The 17,909-nt window shown below is 39.5% G+C and overlaps 2 protein-coding genes across 3 annotated transcripts; one reads left to right on the top strand and one right to left on the bottom strand.

The window, feature by feature from the left end:
* Positions 1-106: 106 nt before the first annotated feature.
* On the bottom strand, positions 107-4,381 carry RB195_020578 (uncharacterized protein; the record flags this gene model as incomplete). The annotated part of the gene is made up of 6 exons (XM_064188939.1): positions 107-233; positions 659-762; positions 2,422-2,536; positions 2,638-2,703; positions 3,820-3,956; positions 4,226-4,381. 6 exons carry the CDS (start codon positions 4,379-4,381, stop codon positions 107-109), a joined length of 705 nt encoding a protein of 234 aa, XP_064044820.1.
* RB195_020577 (uncharacterized protein) lies at positions 2,626-8,971 on the top strand (the record flags this gene model as incomplete). 2 transcript variants are annotated; one of them, XM_064188938.1, is made up of 14 exons in its annotated part: positions 2,626-2,715; positions 4,012-4,095; positions 4,916-5,025; positions 5,978-6,035; positions 6,474-6,580; positions 7,151-7,244; positions 7,313-7,377; positions 7,520-7,613; positions 7,682-7,745; positions 7,865-7,959; positions 8,130-8,234; positions 8,573-8,656; positions 8,715-8,767; positions 8,908-8,971. In XM_064188938.1, 14 exons carry the CDS (start codon positions 2,626-2,628, stop codon positions 8,969-8,971), a joined length of 1,167 nt encoding a protein of 388 aa, XP_064044818.1. The 2 variants fall into 2 exon arrangements, with proteins under 2 accessions (XP_064044818.1, XP_064044819.1); XM_064188937.1 differs by lacking the exons at positions 2,626-2,715; positions 4,012-4,095 and adding an exon at positions 4,831-4,863 and having other exon boundaries at positions 6,429-6,580.
* Between the last annotated feature and the right edge of the window lie 8,938 nt (positions 8,972-17,909).

The raw sequence follows: 17,909 nt of genomic DNA, 5'->3' as shown, positions 1-17,909 counted from the left end.
TGTGTTGCTCTCAAGTTCTACTGTTGAAAAAACAACAGCATACAGTAACAAAAAAAAAAACAAACAACCGTCTAGTGCAATCAAAGAGTAAAAATGCAAAGCGACATTAATACATCCCAATGGAACAATGTCGAACGGCGTGCACCACAGTCCCAGGATGAAACGCGTTGCGACTGTACGCTATGTTCTCAATGGGGCGTACGATGAAAGGGACACCATGGAAAGAACGATCACTAGAAGAAAAAGAAAGGAAGAAAATAAATCATAATTTAAAATCATCTCACAGGTAACGGGATGAGAGCAACATAAAAGAGATCAGCGCCACGCACCAGATACATCAGCAATTACAATTCGGAGCGCAATAGGAGCATTTCTCAGGTTGTCCCTTTGAAAACAGCGTTCGAAAAATTTTCTTCATTGAGTTCTTCCCACTAGTAAGTAAGAGTCGAATAAGAGTGTGTAAGTGTCACATAAGAAACTTGGAACACTTCTTACAAATGTTGGAATCAAATGAACCAGCAGCATCAAACAGATCAGTTTGCTCGACGAGGCAACTCTTTACACTTATATGAGTGATGAAATGAAAGCGCGAGAAGTACACTAATAATGAAATCAGCTTCAAAACAACAACTCTTCAAGCGCATATGAGAAAACAAACCGCTTTAACTTCGTATTGCCCATGTTCGACTGTCTTTGAATCTCGGCATGTTGAAACGTAGTTTTAACTGATTTCCTTGAGCTGTAGCCAAGATTGGTATCGATCTTTATTAAACAGCGGCTAACGTTTCGGCGATATCGCCTTCGTCAGAGCCTGGAAAACTCAAAGCCATTAGTGACCTATCCCCTCAAGCCCCTCATCACCCTACAGAAAGCACCCAAACGGTAAGCAAACTCAAACAGCAACACATAGGCTAGTACTTACCTCATTAGCTAGACTTGTTAACTCAGCAGACCACCACGTACCACAACTACGAGTCACAAGGGTTTTTATATAGGGACCTCACGGCCCGCCCCGTAGATCAGAACCCGCATAAGTCTTGATACGGGGATAACTCGTTTGTGATCGCAATGCACTCATCCTTCTTGTTCATTTTTGGACTTTTGGCGGTTATCCAAAAGGCCTCTAGCGTTCTGCGTGCTGTGATTTCGGACTCGTAGGATAATACACGAACTTCTACCTCTACTTCGGAGTTTGGATGACATATTCTACGGTGTGCTCCAAGTGGGGTGAAGGTTTTTGATTTTGCGAGTCCGTCTAGATGCTCCTTGACCCTAATACACAGGGGAAACGGGACGCCCATTGTGTATTAGGGTCAAGGAGCATCTAGACGGACTCGCAAAATCAAAAACCTTCACCCCACTTGGAGCACACCGTAGAATATGTCATCCAAACTCCGAAGTAGAGGTAGAAGTTCGTATATTATCCTACGAGTCCGAAATCACAGCACGCAGAACGCTAGAGGCCTTTTGGATAACCGCCAAAAGTCCAAAAATGAACAAGAAGGATGAGTGCATTGCGATCACAAACGAGTTATCCCCGTATCAAGACTTATGCGGGTTCTGATCTACGGGGCTGGCCGTGAGGTCCCTATATAAAAACCCTTGTGACTCGTAGTTGTGGTACGTGGTGGTCTGCTGAGTTAACAAGTCTAGCTAATGAGGTAAGTACTAGCCTATGTGTTGCTGTTTGAGTTTGCTTACCGTTTGGGTGCTTTCTGTAGGGTGATGAGGCGCTTGAGGGGATAGGTCACTAATGGCTTTGAGTTTTCCAGGCTCTGACGAAGGCGATATCGCCGAAACGTTAGCCGCTGTTTAATAAAGATCGATACCAATCTTGGCTACAGCTCAAGGAAATCAGTTAAAACTACGCTTTAACTTCATTGCACCATATTTCCGACTTCTGTATTTGTGAAAGATACTTATTGATTTCGCTGTAACATTTGTCAACAACGTTTTCTGCCCTACTTAGTAGTTAGGAGAACCAAACATCGAAGATATTCTCGAACACTGCCTTCAAAATGAGAGAGCTATGCAAATCCATCAATTATTCATGTCTACATCCCGGAAACGAATTTCTCATGAAGTTTTTGGCCTCATCCTAGACTTCATGATGTTCGTGTGAAGAAATCATGACAATGACACAATAAATGAATTTAAAAGTTGCATTTGATGTCATACAATGCCATCATGAATTGCTGTTTATTCACTCGAAACAGCTGTGAAATTCCAAAATTGTATGATTGTTACGATTCATGATTTAGCAGTCACTAAAACCTTCACGATAGGAGCAGCACATTTGCAAGCGGATGGATTTCAAACGAGAATAAAGGACGAAAGAGCGGTAAACACCGTTGGTCCAACATTGTGAAAACGTTTTTGGCGCTCGAAATGGATTGCACTGTAGGTCGAATCGAAACTCACCACTGGAGATCCATGAAAAACCTTCCATGCGTAGGGTTTCATGAGATTAGCTGTCTTCGACATCTCTGTAACCGCCGTCATAGTGGTCATTTGGTTCAGCAACTGTAACAAACATCTGGAAGAACTATCCGATCTCATCGACTGCGGTGCACTTCGCCTCACGAATCAATTTTGATCTAATTGCATGCAATAGATAGAAGTGACATGGGCAACTACCTATGCTCTCTGTACGGATCCTTCTGGCAGTACATCATGACGACTGTGCTTCGTTTTCTCAGAGAACTGAAACGTTTGGTGAGTTTATAACCGCTTAATCAGTAGAATGTTCTGGAAAGCTAATTTTCATCTGTTAATTTCCTATCCTGTAGATTATTCTGAGAAAATGTTATAATGCGTTTATATGTTATCATACTACAATAGAAGAAGAAGAAGAATAGTAAAGTATGATATAACACATATAGTAGGAATGTACACAATTTATAAAATACATAATATGAAACAATACATATAATACGAACCGAATAGGGAATTTGCTGCTGCTCAGTGGCGCCCTTATTTCCCGAAGCTCTAACTTACTTTTTTCTCTTAATAATTTAAGTTTACATGTCATAGATCCTCTAAAACTAATGCTTAGGCATTAGGGCCCCGCGTGCCCTCCCCCACGACACTTTACCCACAAAGTCTTCGTTGTAGATTAAGATTTTCCCTGAAATAAAGTTCTTAGAAGATTTATGGTATTTTTAACTATAATCCAACCGTTAGCGTTACAAGTGAAGAGATGGGAGATTTATCATGATTAATTCATCCCGACGCTTTTGCTCAACTTCCAACAGTAAATCCCAGTTCCCTCACTTTCAAAAGCAAACTGTACCCGATTTTCCCCAACAATTCCACGATTTTCTTGTTCAACAAAATGAGCGTCAAAAGCTCTTGTTTACCAAAAATCCAAGTTCTCGGAATTTAAAGATTAACTCTTCACCGTAAATGACCCCACGAATCCCCGAGTTTCCCGGTCAACTCTGACGTTTTTCTTTTGAATTTCCGAACAACATAAGTCAATGAGCTCTCGGAGAGGAAAGAGAATATCACTCAAAGTTTATTCAAACGACTTATAGTGGGGTCAAAACGGCATGAATCACGTGCAGTTGCGTAAGTCATCGCATCCGAAGTCATGATCGAGCAGGGACCCACGCTAGCACCTCTCGTCGCTGCAGTTCGCGATGGTCCCACCTCGATTCCAACCGATTTCTCCATCGTGTAGCTTGGAGCCCAGCCTCTTACGCAACTGTACCGTGCTTCATGTCGTTTTTACCCGAATATATATTCGGTTTAACCAAGGGTCTATAATTCCTTGTTTTCCAGCCAAGCAAGTTTAAAAAACGATATTAATTACCTTACCCAATTTGTTCGAAACCATTTGTCTTGATTAGTGCCAGCGCTGAGATACCACTGGTACTTTCAATTTTCGTTGTGCCCATTCCAGTTATGCTCCTTGAGGTTCTTGTACAACGTAGAAATCGTCGCCATATGATATCCTAACCATTATACCTAAACAGATCTTATGAAGGAAATTAAGAGCAGTTCTTACAGATAACAGGAAGACGTGAATATATACTAAGAGAAGACGCTACAATTACGCTGCCAGACGACACAGTGGATGCGTCTGCCTTCGAGGTAATGCAAGCCCTTCTCAATTTATGAGCACTAAAAGAACTTATTTTTTGGTACATGAACTGTTCCATGCGAACCAAGATATAAGCCCTGCGTAGATCTTGCTACCGTTTTTGTAAGCGAAACGACTCACGCAGTTGCTAAAATCTGCTCCCTCAGTTACATTCGCATCGTCGCCTCGACTGGGTCCCAGCGAGAAACCGTAGAGCTCCTTTCGCGTCCGTCCTCCGAATCCTGTTTTTTCGTCCTTACGACCACTGTACAGGTTGGAACGGCATTGATTATCCATAGGAAATCGCTCTTTCAATGAATTACTTCTGTTATAGTCGGATCAATACAACCTGAAGCTCGGTGCAGGTGCGTAAGAGGCTGCGCTCGTAGTAGAGCGGTTGAATTAGTGGCTTCGTTGAGGTGGGACCATCGTTAGTTTCGCTCCTGAATCCTGAGGCTCGGACTTGCAGCTATTAGAGGTGCCAGCGAGGGACACTGACCTCGACACCAACCGCAACGCTCTCTGCGCCGCTTCGAGCGCACCAACCTACGCAACTGCAGCGAGCTTCAGGTCGTTTAGATCCAATTATATGGGACCTAGAAGCAAATGATCAAGGACGTTTCTGACTTTATGTAGGGGGTAAAGCGTGGAAAAAGATGGACTTGACCATCTTTCGTAATATGTCCAAATCTAATTGCAACCCCAACGTAGGCTGAATTTCTTAAATAGGCGCTTTGATTTCAGGCATGGTTAACCTTTTGAACCACTACACAGAGATAGTGAGAAACATAGTGAAGTGAAGTAACCTCATGGCAAACTTCTCCTCTTCAGGCGCATGAGACTTTCGTGACTCAGACATCAGGGATCAATGCTTTGAGCGCAAGGAATGATACATCACTTTATTTCGATGGTGATAAACTGGAGGATTCACGAGCTGCAGAGTGAGTTCTTTTATGTGTTGGTAGGGTTTCTGTTCTGTTTCGATGTCGAAGTTAGCCTGATTCTTTTCATCAAAAATGAGATTCAGTTGTTAATGATTTTATCTAGAGCAGTGCTTCTTAAGCGCTGCTAGAAGCATCAGCAGTCCTTATTCCAAGTTGGGGTTGATTTTTTTTTAATCAAATTAATTGGCATAGTTGTGATCTTATTGTTATAGTCGGGTCAAAACGACATGAATCAAGAGTGTAGTTGCGGTGCATTTGCGTACGCGCTCGAAACGGCACGATGGAGGCAGCAGCTTGGAGGGACCGAAGTGGGACCGTCGCAAACAGCTGCGATGGGTGGTGCCAGCAAGGGTTCCAGTACGCTCCTGTCCGCTACGCTCAACCGAAGCGCCTCGAGAAGCCGCGTACGCAATTGCACACGTGCTTCATGTCGTTTCGACCCTACTATACGTTACTCATTGCCCATCGGAAAACCACCGCGCACGCCGGACGCCACCAACGCGGCCGTGGCTCGTTCTCGAGCCTAGAGACGTGCGACAGACAGACAAAATCCGGTCATATTTACAGAGCTGTTAGTAAAGCGCTGCGGTCGTCCGATGCAACACAGGTACCGGGACCTGATTTCAATTCTGACCGATATGATTAGTATGCAGTCAAGGCGAATTGTTGAATCAAAAGGAAGTGAAGTAACGTGGTTGGATACATCCGCAATCTGATCTGAGTTATATGCTCATCTCCGCAATCTAGTCTCAGTTACCGAGGGTCACACTGCGAGCGCTTCTGCTTACGCAATTGCACCTAGCTTCACCTCGTTTTGACTCGACCATACATAATCACCATGTCTTCAATTCTATTTCATTCTTACTTTCTGTATTTTTGTCCAGATTTCTAGTCTCTGGACATGAATTTTATAAAAACTATCGAATTAACTCAATTAATATTAATTTAGCAAATCGCCCTTGTCGGCTTCAATTTCAGTAATCGCTGACGAGTCGCAATTAAGCGAGGTGAGAACAATTTCCTATCCCATTGTGGTTTTTCTATATGCGGTGTGTAGTTCGGTTGTGGTTCTTTCGTTGGCATTTGTCAAATGTCACCACGTACCAAGTGAACAAAAGAAGAATGAATCTTTTGCGCTTAATTTAAAAAAATTGAAAATGACACTCGCTTATAGTACAAATGCAAGCACGCTTCGTGGCGATACATGGTGCAGGTCGGACGCAATAATTGTTTTGAGTAAAAGAAAACGTTCGCGATATTCGAATATAGTCAATATCGATCGCGCACTCTGCATCTATTCGAACACTTTTTTTTATAGTTTCGAATATTCGAATCAAGTAAATACTTGGCGATGCGTGGTGACTGTCAAGGAATGAACAGCAATTTTTGTATATTTCAAGATTGGCACATTAACGTGTTCGAATGATAACTATAGAAATTTCGAGGTTGTCGAAATTAACCCAATTAATGACGATCACACCCCAAGATCTCACAAGCCACAGGATTCAACTGAGAACAGATTCTGCTTAGAAGATGAAGACTCGCCAGGCAGGTACGTTGCTACGCTTGATTCACTGGAGATAAAGTTGTAGGATTGAAGGAGTGCACTGTAGTTGTTCATTGTCAATTGAGATAGTAGGAGAGGTTCCGTGCATTTTTTTTTAGCAATGTTGGTTTCCTACATTACTGTCGTAGCTCTGGGAAGATGAGATGTGAATTTAAACAATTTAAACGTTAGCAATTGCGCACGGATAGGACGTTGCGGTACTGTTCTGAAGGCAATCGTGAAGATGACTGTCCTCCTACGATATACCCTGAAACATTTGAACTAATCAAAAATAGGAATGAAAGGCCAGTGGAGTCTTTCTTTTGTAATTCAAATGTTTGGTTCTTACCACTGAAGGTTACCTATCTTCACGACTGCCTTTAAAACAGTATTACAACCTCAGATCCATGCACCGCCGCTAGCAACACGGTTCAAACGTTCGCTCTTGGACGAGATAGATAATGCAGAGACTGTCTGAGGACTCTTTTTCTGCTGTTTCTCTTTGAGAACTGCACTGTTAACTTGGAGAGTAGTTTCATCTGTTCGCCGTAGGTTTTTCTGTGATGTTTCTTCTAGGAAAACACCAACTCCATTCACTCATTCCCAGGTTGATATTTATATAGACCAAGACCAGGTGGACGAGACACCGCCTTTGGAAGGATCTTCTACGGTATGCGAATATCTTCTTATCTTTCCGAGCACTAAGATTGAACATCGTTGTCATATTGTTGGCTACAGGCCGTGCCCTCTTCTTCTCGAGTTTTTGGGGAGGACACATATGCGCACAATGTTTCTGTGCAGAGGTAAGTCATTGCACTTTTTTTTAGAGAGTCTATTTTTAAATGCTTAGAAAATTCACTCTAGTTTTTCACTTGGTCTGGTCCTGCCTGTTTGAGATATTAGAATACTATTAGACCTTGCCGAAAATGATCCGGTCTATTTCAGAGAAATTGATGAAGTTCTGGATGCATTTAGGAGGAATGACGTCATGTTTATGGAGCGAAAACTGGAGAGTCTTAAGCCCACTGCTCAACCAATAGTAAGTCATAATTCAGGGGAAAAGATGTAGAAAAGAAGATAATTAAAATATAATCTTCACAATTTCAGCAGCGCCCAGCTGAAGAAATGTTTCCGAACGAGCAAAAAGACGAGTTCACCTTTGCGGAGCCTGGTATTCTTTCCAGACAAATCAATGTTTTGCTGAATATATCCTCAGTGCTTTCGATTTCCGAAGTTTTACATCAGTAATTAATTGTCAACTTGTTTGTAGTGTTATTACGCCTTTTACAGACTTCGAATGGGTCAACGAGTTCGAGCGACTCCCTCAGAAACCAATTGCACATCGTCGAGTTGAGGCTTTGAAGGCGAATGCGTTGAAAGGCGAAGTGAGCGAAATAGGATGAAACATTTTCCGTAAATAATAATAGCTGATCAAAAAGAGACATGAGCGGATCATTTACTTTGATTTGAGGTCTATGCGCAGCGCTGTCTTGATTGGAAAGAGCGGAGCATGCGTAGAGCTCATTTTAGATATGGTTAATTGTGTTTCTTTAAGATATCTCCTCCTTATCGACACATTTTCTCTGCTGCTTCGCCGTTCGCCAGGCCTACCTCCTCTAGCACTCCTTTCTCACCCACAGCTCAAAAGTTCCTTTACAAGGTGAGGGATTACTTTTACATTTACATTGTATTAAGAATTCTTTCTTTTTTGGAATGCTCTTTATTTCAAAAACTTAACAAACACCGAATTCGTTAGGTCATGTTTCCGATTCCATAGGAAACATGGTGGATGTTTATCAGGAAAACATTTTAAAAAATTGGAGAGGGAGCCACAGCATCTCTCTGGCTCGTGTTTTTGTGTTCAAGAAATGAAATTAACGACTATATTATAATATGTGGCCAATTTCTCTGCGTAACTGATTAGTTTTCCCCGAGGAGAGGAGATTAATTAATGAGTTCTGCAGCAGATCGCATTCTATTTTTTCACACTACTTTCAGGAAAAGGGGTTGCTCCCCATGAAACCCGATTACTACAGAATTGCCTTTGATTGCGACAGCGAAGAATACGAAAATGAAATCGAGGTAGAAAAACTCATCGAAAACTAACTGTTTGCTGCATCGTTATTTTTAGAAAATTTAGAGTGAAACGTTAAATCGGAAATCAGCAAGGAATTTAGCAATACTGAACAAGAAGTAGGTGTTTTTAACTTCAAAATTCTCTCAAGTTCTAGATTTCTTTTTAAAAAATTCTAGTTTTTCTACCTTTATTAAGATTGTGAACTTTTTTCTTACTACACTTGATGACCTAACCCAAGATCTGTTTGTCTTTTCAGGAAGCACAAGCGCTACAAGAAAATCAGGAAAGGCAGGAGGTATTGCCGCAAATCTAGCAGTTAATCTTGCATGATCGTTTTTTTTTCTTCAAACTAATCACTGTACAATAGAACGTTTTAATGAATACGGAGATGTTTTACGTTTTCTTTTAAAGGGAGTGTTTCATAAATATTATTTTATTTAGTGGTTGTTATGCCCATGAAAACTGGTTTTCACGGGCTTCCTGCTTTCAAAATTTTTTGTTGTTATCTTCGTAAAGCTTTTTGTGACCCCTTTCGAGATTTTCCATAGAGATCGACGATGGTTTGTTGGTGAGTTGGTCGAGATTTTTGAATTCAGGTGTTGTTGTTATTTTTTTTCACTGAAGTATTCGTAATCTTTCTGTTGTCGCTTAAATACATCACCCCACGAATCTGGGGTGGGTTTCAGGTGGGTAATGCCTATACGGGATCGTATACTGTGGGGAAGAGTGTGATTCCGTATAGCACCCCGGAACGCTCGAAGCCGCATCTTCCGGGCCGTTTTTTCTACGGCGATTAGGAAAAAAAATGAGCGGGATCCCACCCGTTTCTGCAATCTGCTATCCCGTATAGTCTTTGACTATCGGAAATCCATATCAAGTCATGGATCGTCTCTAAACCATAAACTAGGAAACTGGTGTGCATGATAGTCTCTAATGTGTCTTTGTGGGGAAATCCTTTAAGTTCAAATGGGGCATTCTACTGGTACGTTTGCAGTCTTGCGAGTATTTCGTGCCGTGAGAATAGGACGTTCATTCTCGCATGCGATCCTGGCTTTTTAGAGGTGTCACCAAGGATGAGGCCTGCCTGTCAGTAGAAGTTATCCTCACGTTTGATGCCCTAAATGACTCTCTTTACCTTTTTTTTTCGCCTGTCAAGACGATGCAAATTGTTTACAGTAGACAGTTCCCGTAATACCTACAAGTGACAACTCAACAGTGCGAAATAACGGGGAAAAATCGGTTTCGGTTCTCAATCGAAATCAAAGTCTGTAATGCTCAATGCTCTTGGTTGTTTCGTTCATCAGTTCAAGCTGTTTGCTAAGGTTTTTCTACAATAACTTTTATAATTGAACAGAAATGACGTGAAAAGCAGATGACATTCTATCTAAGAATGTTTAGCGCTTAACTGCCTTGGCCTTAACACCTTAGCGAAGCATGATAAAGTGCACGAATAGATGGCGACGTATGTAAATCAGCTATGTATCATCTAGGTCCTAAGCGCCAATTCTTCCACTTCTAACCTAAAAATATGAAATTGTATCGGAGATCATTTAGAAGATCTATAAACCTTGGCATGAATCCTTCCCCTCAACCCATGAACCCATGAATCCTTGCCTCTACAATAATCATAGTTGGTTCAAAACGACATGAAACACGAACAGCTGCGTAAGCAGCTGCGCTCGAAGCGGCGCGGTAGCGTAGCGGTTGGGATCGTGTAGGGATCCTACCGCCACCCGTCTCTGCAGTTCGTTATGGTCCCATCTCGATTCCAACCGCTGTTTCTACCGTATCCCTTCGAGCGCAGCGGCTTACGCAACTGTCCGTGCTTCATGTCGATTTGACCCGACCACAGTTACAGTTTCGATCTGTATGAACACTATGCGGACTCGGTTCTTTATCGAAAATTGCAGTAAATCATGTTAGCTCCTAGAAGTCATGAAGCGCTCACCATTCTTCTTACTTCTTCCTTTTCTCCCTTCAAGTTGTTAGTTGTCATAAGGCTCTATGGTTAATTTATTCGTATTGAAAATAAATAACATTGTTTTCTCTGCTTTCTACCTGTAGTGGTCGAAAATACTGCTTTGAACAGGACCCTTGTTGGTCCTCTTTTTTATTTTACTTTACACTTTGTTCAAACCACTTTATTTTCCCAGAATTATGATTTCAGCCCTTGACTGGTCGTAAGCACAAAGTTATGACTGTTTTTGAAAATGCCTTTTGTGAGAGGAGATCTAATATATTTTTTCTGGGAAAAATTAACTGAGGTCTTCGTGTGGCTAGAAATTTTCAAGAAATCAGGGAATTTTCAACTTTCAAAACAATTTTCAAAGTAGTGTCAAGGATAATTTAACGAAATATATGCATTTTCCTGATTGTTCTTCTAATTTACATGACCTCAAAAGAGGAAGTAAGAAAAAATAAAGAAAAAGAATTTCCCTCACTGAAGTAGATAAGTCTTCGACTGCTTCTTTGTTATAAAATTTAGGGCAAGCACCATGTTGCATTTCTCGAAAAAAGGTCATCTCTATGCTAAACGTTTTTTTTTTTTTTTTTTGCGTTTGAGTGCATACTTGTCTTCTTTCCTAAAGCTTTGCGCGTTTATTCTCGGGATTTTTTCCCATCGCGGGCACAAGTCTACGTCTCTTCATTCTTGGTGCTCTCTGCACGTCTTCATTTATACTTCGGCTCTTTTATTCATCGACGGCGATCTTGCTGTAATGGAATGTCTGGAGTGATTAATAGGAGGCGGTCCGTAAATGAAAACAATGTTCGGCTGCTGGTTTACTTGCTCAATTTTTGAGATTGTTTTAAATTTATTATGCATGTATAAATGGTGGTCTTACCTAGATCGTCTGAGAATAAACTGAGGATAACTGAGGATATTCAAGGATAAACTCTTATAAATTATAAATCATACTATAAATTATAAATTATAGTATGATTTGTAATTTATAAGAGATAAATGAAGAATGATTATAAAGAATAATGTTTATAAAGATTATAAATCGGCTTCAGGTGCACCAACATATTCGACTTCTATTCAAAATCAGGTTTATAAACAATAGCATGCTCCATACAAATGCCCGCTGGGCCAGTTTGTGTACGGAATCAATATTTCCATCCTCCCGGGTAAATCTGGCACCAACTCAATGAGTTCCGGCGGGAACAGAGACTTGACTGTCCTGGTGCGGTTTTGAACCATCGCCCGAACGATTGCGGTCGAACTTCTTGCCAACTGCGCCACATCCGCTAGACCTGGCTTTGTTATAGCAACCAGTTCGCTCCTCATATTATTGTTTGCGCTTACAAACATAAAAATAACATTAACATGTAAATAAACACATGAATGAAAACTATACAATGGCTTAAGAACAATATATTACAATACGATACAATATAGATCTTCTACAGCAAAAACAAATACAACAAACATAGCAAAAATACGAAAAAAGAAACATAAAAGACGAAAAAATCAGAGAAAAAGCAAAAAGGATGAAGACAACCAAAGGGCGGACGAAAGCCACCGGCCAATATATCTTTTCGAAGTTTGGCAAATTGCCAAGCGAAACGCGACCTGCTGGTGCAACCATACCGTACTTCATGTCGCTTTGACCGTACTGTAAGCTATGCTCAATTTCCCCTTATTGGCATGAAAATGCGTTACAAAAAGCCTTTAAGTGTATTTTTTAGCCCTACTTAAGTATAATGTACTATAAAACTTTAAATCGCTTGCAAAATCGTGTGCAACCAGTTCTACATGGGCGGTATGGAGATCTCTTAAGTTCTAACTTCTAAACTCTTAAGAAAACTCTCGTTCTTACAGGTAAATGAGCGTATTGGGCACTTTTCAAGATACAACTGCTTAACTAACTAACTGGTTAAAGAACTTAGAAGGATTTATCGTAATGGTTTCAATCGTTGGACCATTAAATCTCAACAAATATCGAAGACGAAATGGCTTTATACGCCTATTTTGCTCATTTCTCTTATAAATGTGAAAGATTTTCAAATCATCTGCAAAAATTTTAATATAAAACTTTGTATGCGTTTTTTTCCGAGAAGCTGGATAGTTCAGCCGGGTGGAGAAGGAATAGACCATATCCCGCTTTGCGGAACATCAGTGGTCTACCGAGTTCTTTTTTTAAAAAAAATCCTTATCAATTCAGAGAGTCACACCAGGATTAGGAAAATAAGATGACACCCAAGACAAGATCTACACGCGAATCCCCTAGTTCTCAACTTTATGAATCAGCCTCGCACGCTCCTCTCTATCAGAAGCCCAATGAAGATCAAAGGAAAAATATTTTTTGGATTTTTTTCCCAGATTTTTTTAGATAAAGATATCTTTATTTTGATTTTTTAGACTTAACTTAGATTTTGGATAAAAACATCTCTATTTTTTATTTTTTTTGACAAAAATGTTTTATTTAAGATTTTCTATTTAGTACTTTTTTAGATGAAGATATTTTTATTTTAGTTTTTTTTAAAGGATATTTTTTAGAGATAGTTTTTTTTGTAAATAATATTTCATTTGGTTGTTTTTCTGTTCGCGAGAACTTGTCTCCGCGAAATTCCTGCAAGCCATATTGTTTCGAGATTTCCATGCTGTTGTCCCCGTACTAACTTTTAAGGACCTCTTCAGAGATTATTTTATGAAGATTGAAGATGGTCTGATGGTGAGTTGGTGGAGTTGTTTTTCGGTTTCCCTCTTTGGTTACTTTCTTTTTTTTTTTTCTTTTTCTTCTCTCCCTTCTCTTTTTTCTTCCTTTTTCTTTGCTTTTCTTCTTTTTCTCCTTATAGTTTTTGTTTCTTTCTATTGAAATGGTCTTAATCTTTCTATTTTTGCTGACTTCACTCGATACAGTCGACTTTCTCGGAAACCAGGAGAAATCCGCGGTAAGAACTCCTCACCATTCCTCTTCACCTAGATCCCGAGATGATTTCCCTTAATCCCTCAATCGTGATTGTTCAGTAAATGTGTGATCGTCTCCGATATGTATGTACCCAGGATAATCCCTTATGTTCAAGTGGGACCCTTGTAGTGGAACGCTTGCAGCGTTTGCGACTATTACTGTCAGGTCAGAGTGGCACATTTATTCTCGCGCTGTGATCGCCTGCTGTGTTGAAGTGTCACCAAGGACGTGGGCCGCCCGTCGGAAAGAGTTATCCTTGCGTTTGATGTCTTTAATGACTCTCTTTACAGCATTTTTCGGCCCGGTCAAGGCGATAGAAATTGTTAGTGGCGGGCGATTTCTCGAAAAACTACAAATGACAACTCTACAACCTACAAGGAAAACTTAAATTACAAGAGAAAATTCGATTCTCATCGAAATCCAGATCCGTTCACTTAACTGTTCTAATTGATCAGCCATTCTTCTATTAGTTCAAGTTATTCGGTAGAGTTGCGCTACAATCGTTTTTTTTTTTCAAAAAGAACAGAAAAAATAAAAAATGAAATGAGAAAAGTCACGTTCTGCTTGTGTAGGTTCGTGTTATTGTTAGGATTTAATCCTTATCACTTTAGGGAACCATAGCCTAACGACTACTCCCCCCCCCGTCTCATGTCTTTCGGAAAAAATAACGTAAATTAAAAGGAGACTCGATCGAACTGTGCACTAATTCTCTTTATACCTTTTCCTTTTTTTTTTCCTTTCAGAAATATTCGGTATGAAATAGTTTCGGAGGTCATTTAGTAGTAGAACACCTATAAACTCCCATAAATTTATGCGCTACAGTTGACTACACAGTTTACGGTTTACGTTATTCGGGGATTTACAAAATTTTCTGTAAGAAATACAAAAACGTTAAAAAAAAATGAGAAATACAATAATATCGTTGCTATATAAAATAGGGAAAAATTGGGAAAAAAGGTGAAGCTACGAAATTATAAAAAATTTTAAAAGTTTGAAACGTTGAACGCGAGATCGGTTCCTGTTCCTAATTCAAACTCCTTTGAACCGGATCGTGTACCCTGAGCAATGAGGTGTGTGGGCGCTGAGCGGTGCCCTTGATGAGTCACCGTATCGTTTGACTCATCCGTCCTTATCTCTCCTCCATTCCATTATTGTACGTTGTCCGTGTGTGTGCCATTTGCCAAAGGCATCACCCCACGAATCTGAGGTGGCGCAGATTTCAGGTGGAGTATTCGTATACGGGATATTAGATTATGGAGAGCGGGGTGATTCCGTCCATTTCTTCCTAATTCCCGTAGAAAAACGGCCGGAAGATGTGCTCGTGCACAAGGTTGGCGCGCTCCAATCGAACTCGTTGTGGAAAATATGTAGTGCGCCGGAACGCCCGAAGCCGTATCTTCCAGGCCGTTTTTCTACGGGAATTAGGAAGAAATGGACGGAATCACCCCCTCTCCATAATCTACTATCCCGTATACGAATACTCCACCTGAAATCCGCACCACCTCAGATTCGTCGGGTGATGCCTTTAACGATTTGTGTCAGGCGTTCACAATTTTTATTCTTTTTTTTACCACCTTATCGATAGTCCACATGGTCCACATTGGACTAAACCTCATGGCTTATTTTTCCTAAATTGCGGTTGTTGTCACCGCGATAAACGTATTAGCATGCTCGTTTTTTTTTGTCTTTTTCTATCTTTTCACTATTTATTTACTGTTTTTGTCTGTTATTTGTTATTTGCCATATTTTTGCTTTTACTTTTGTTTTTGCCATACTTTTTAACAGGACAGCGAGCGTAATAAGTAAATAAATAAATAAATAAATAAGTAAATAAATAAATAAATAAGATCAACGTCCCCTATAGGTGTGTTTCTGAAAGAAAATCTCTTCAACTTCTGTATTTCTTTTTTTCAATATTCGAGAATTTTCCTCGTTTTCTTGGAATTCTTCCCAGAGCTATGTAAGGACAGACAAAGTGCAAATGGTCTGTAGTGATTTGTTTTTAGGTTGTTGGAATCAGGTTTAAGGCGCTCCTGTGAAATCAGTCGAATATCTATATCCATGCTATTTCTCTTGTTTTTAGGAACTTATTCAAGAATTTTTACGGCCCAACTCATTTTGATTTTCCAAAAAGGCATTTAACAGTTAAGGGGAACCCGGCTAAATATAATTTTTCTACTACTTTCCCTATTTTCTCACATTTCCTCCTTATTTACGCATTATTTTTTCTCCTTAAATTAAATTTTTGGTTCTAGTTTTAGTTGAAATTTCTAGAATTAATTTTTTTTGAGTTTTTTTTTTAAAGTTAAGTTCAATTCTTAATTTTTTCCTTACATAAATATTGAGTGTCTGAGCAACAGGAAATGATAGTTTCATGCTGGAAACGCTAGAGGTATGGAAATGGAAGAAATCTAAGCAGAGCCAAAGCAGAACTCCTACGCCCTTGCCGAGGTCGTGAAAGTTCTTGTTTTTCCCGCGGCCGACGTGGTATATGTGATTTTTTTCCTCTAGCGATTACTATTCGTCGCTGAACGTTTTTTCTCCCGGCGTAGCCCTCGCAAAACGAGGTTCAAGATTACGACCCGTCGTTATTTTGTCCTTCTTGAATGTGGAAGTGGCTCAGTGTGAGTTATTACCGTTTGCACTTTCTTATCTCCGCAGAAAAACTTTTTTTAGTGAAAAAAGTTCAGATAAAACGTGGAACTGTCGCAAATTTTGTGAAAATCTACTTGTACCGCATACGGTCGCTTTTTTCTCAGAAATTATGAATCATCTGTATAAGATCCGGTTTCTTTTTTTTTCTTTTTTTTTCGCAGTCCAAATTGTTCAAATTGACAAATGACAAAGGTGACCAATTTCCGAAGTCATACATATATTTGCTAGTTGCATATTCTCACGTGGTTTCATCAGTTTTCCAGAAATTTCCAGATTTTCAGCTTAGTCGCAACAACAGGTTTCAAATGATTACATCTAGAAAATAACAATGCAAATCCATAGGGAATTTTTCCGTGGAAAAAAATCACGTAAAACGTTTCCAGGTGTTCAGATTAATCGCAACAACTTGAGTGAAAACATAGCTTTCAAATGACTCCGGCTGGAAAAAAAAATAAGAACATAAAGTACATACGATCGGTGTAATCACATGGGGAACTATAAATCTTCTTTTTTTCCTCCACGACATTGTTGGTTGTTATCAGACAGTGTAAACATAATTAATCTGTGTCTAAAATTTATTGTATAGCTTTGTTTTTCTTTTCTAGTCTGTTCGATTCTCGCAAAACAAACAAACAAAAACAAAATGACAGGATTGGTCTTTTTTTTTTTGGGGGGGGGAGGGGGTAAAGTGATGAAGTGAGCAATCTGTTTATTCCACATACATATAACGATAAACTTTTCATTTTTTTAAGGGATGACTCATCGTTTTGCTTGAAAGGTGATTCACAGGGAATTTCATACAGCGCTATGTCCCTAATTTGCAATGTCGATGCTCATTGATTGATGATCCATGAGTTTTTAATTGTTTTAAGTCAATTATTCTGTTTTTAGGTAGTAATATTAGTTTTTTTTCAAAAATTCTTCTAGCATTTTAAAAAGTGACACTGATTTCATTCTAATTTAATAGTTTTTTAGAAGAAATTTTTTCTAGTATTCCGAAGAGTAATACTGCTTTAAATTTAATTTAATAGTTTTTCTAGTTTTCTAGCAATAAAAACTTTAAATATATTATTTGTTGTTGTTAGATTATTTACTGAGATTAAATTTTCAAAGGTATTGAGACCTCACTTTGCGCGGCCAAGGCCCGAAGTATGTTCACCACGTTTCATCTCGCCTTCTATTCTTCAGGCTGGGCATATCTCTTGGGTTCTGTCTACCGTACCCAGCCAGCTTCTTTGCAGATTGTGAGGAGGATATTTGGAGTTTTTCTGTTCCACGTAAATCCCGAACAAACCTCGTCAAAAGAAAATCCTAGAAATTCTCCTTGTATTCGCTTTGCTCCATGTTCGATAATCTCTTATATGTCACTCTTCTCTCTTCTTTTCTCTCTTTTTTTAAAATAATCTTTTTCTACTTCAAATAATTTGTTGATCCTCTAATTTTTAAATAATTGTTTAATTTTTTTTAAAATAATTTCTCCTTTTCTTTTAATGACATTTTTGTTTTTTTAAAATGTTTTTGAAGGAGACGATCGATATTGTCGGTGCGTCAGATCAACGATAAAGTCGTCTGCGTAACAGCTGGCAGTTTTTCATCTTTTTCCCTTTTTTGGACCTATTTTTCATTATTTCCGACTAACAATTGGATTCGGTGGTCATCATCGAAACTAGCTTAGCCCAAATCCCCACTT

Source organism: Necator americanus, chromosome II (assembly GCF_031761385.1).
Source record: "Necator americanus strain Aroian chromosome II, whole genome shotgun sequence".
NCBI lineage: Eukaryota > Metazoa > Nematoda > Chromadorea > Rhabditida > Ancylostomatidae > Necator > Necator americanus.
This window is presented reverse-complemented; position numbering and strand designations above follow the sequence as displayed.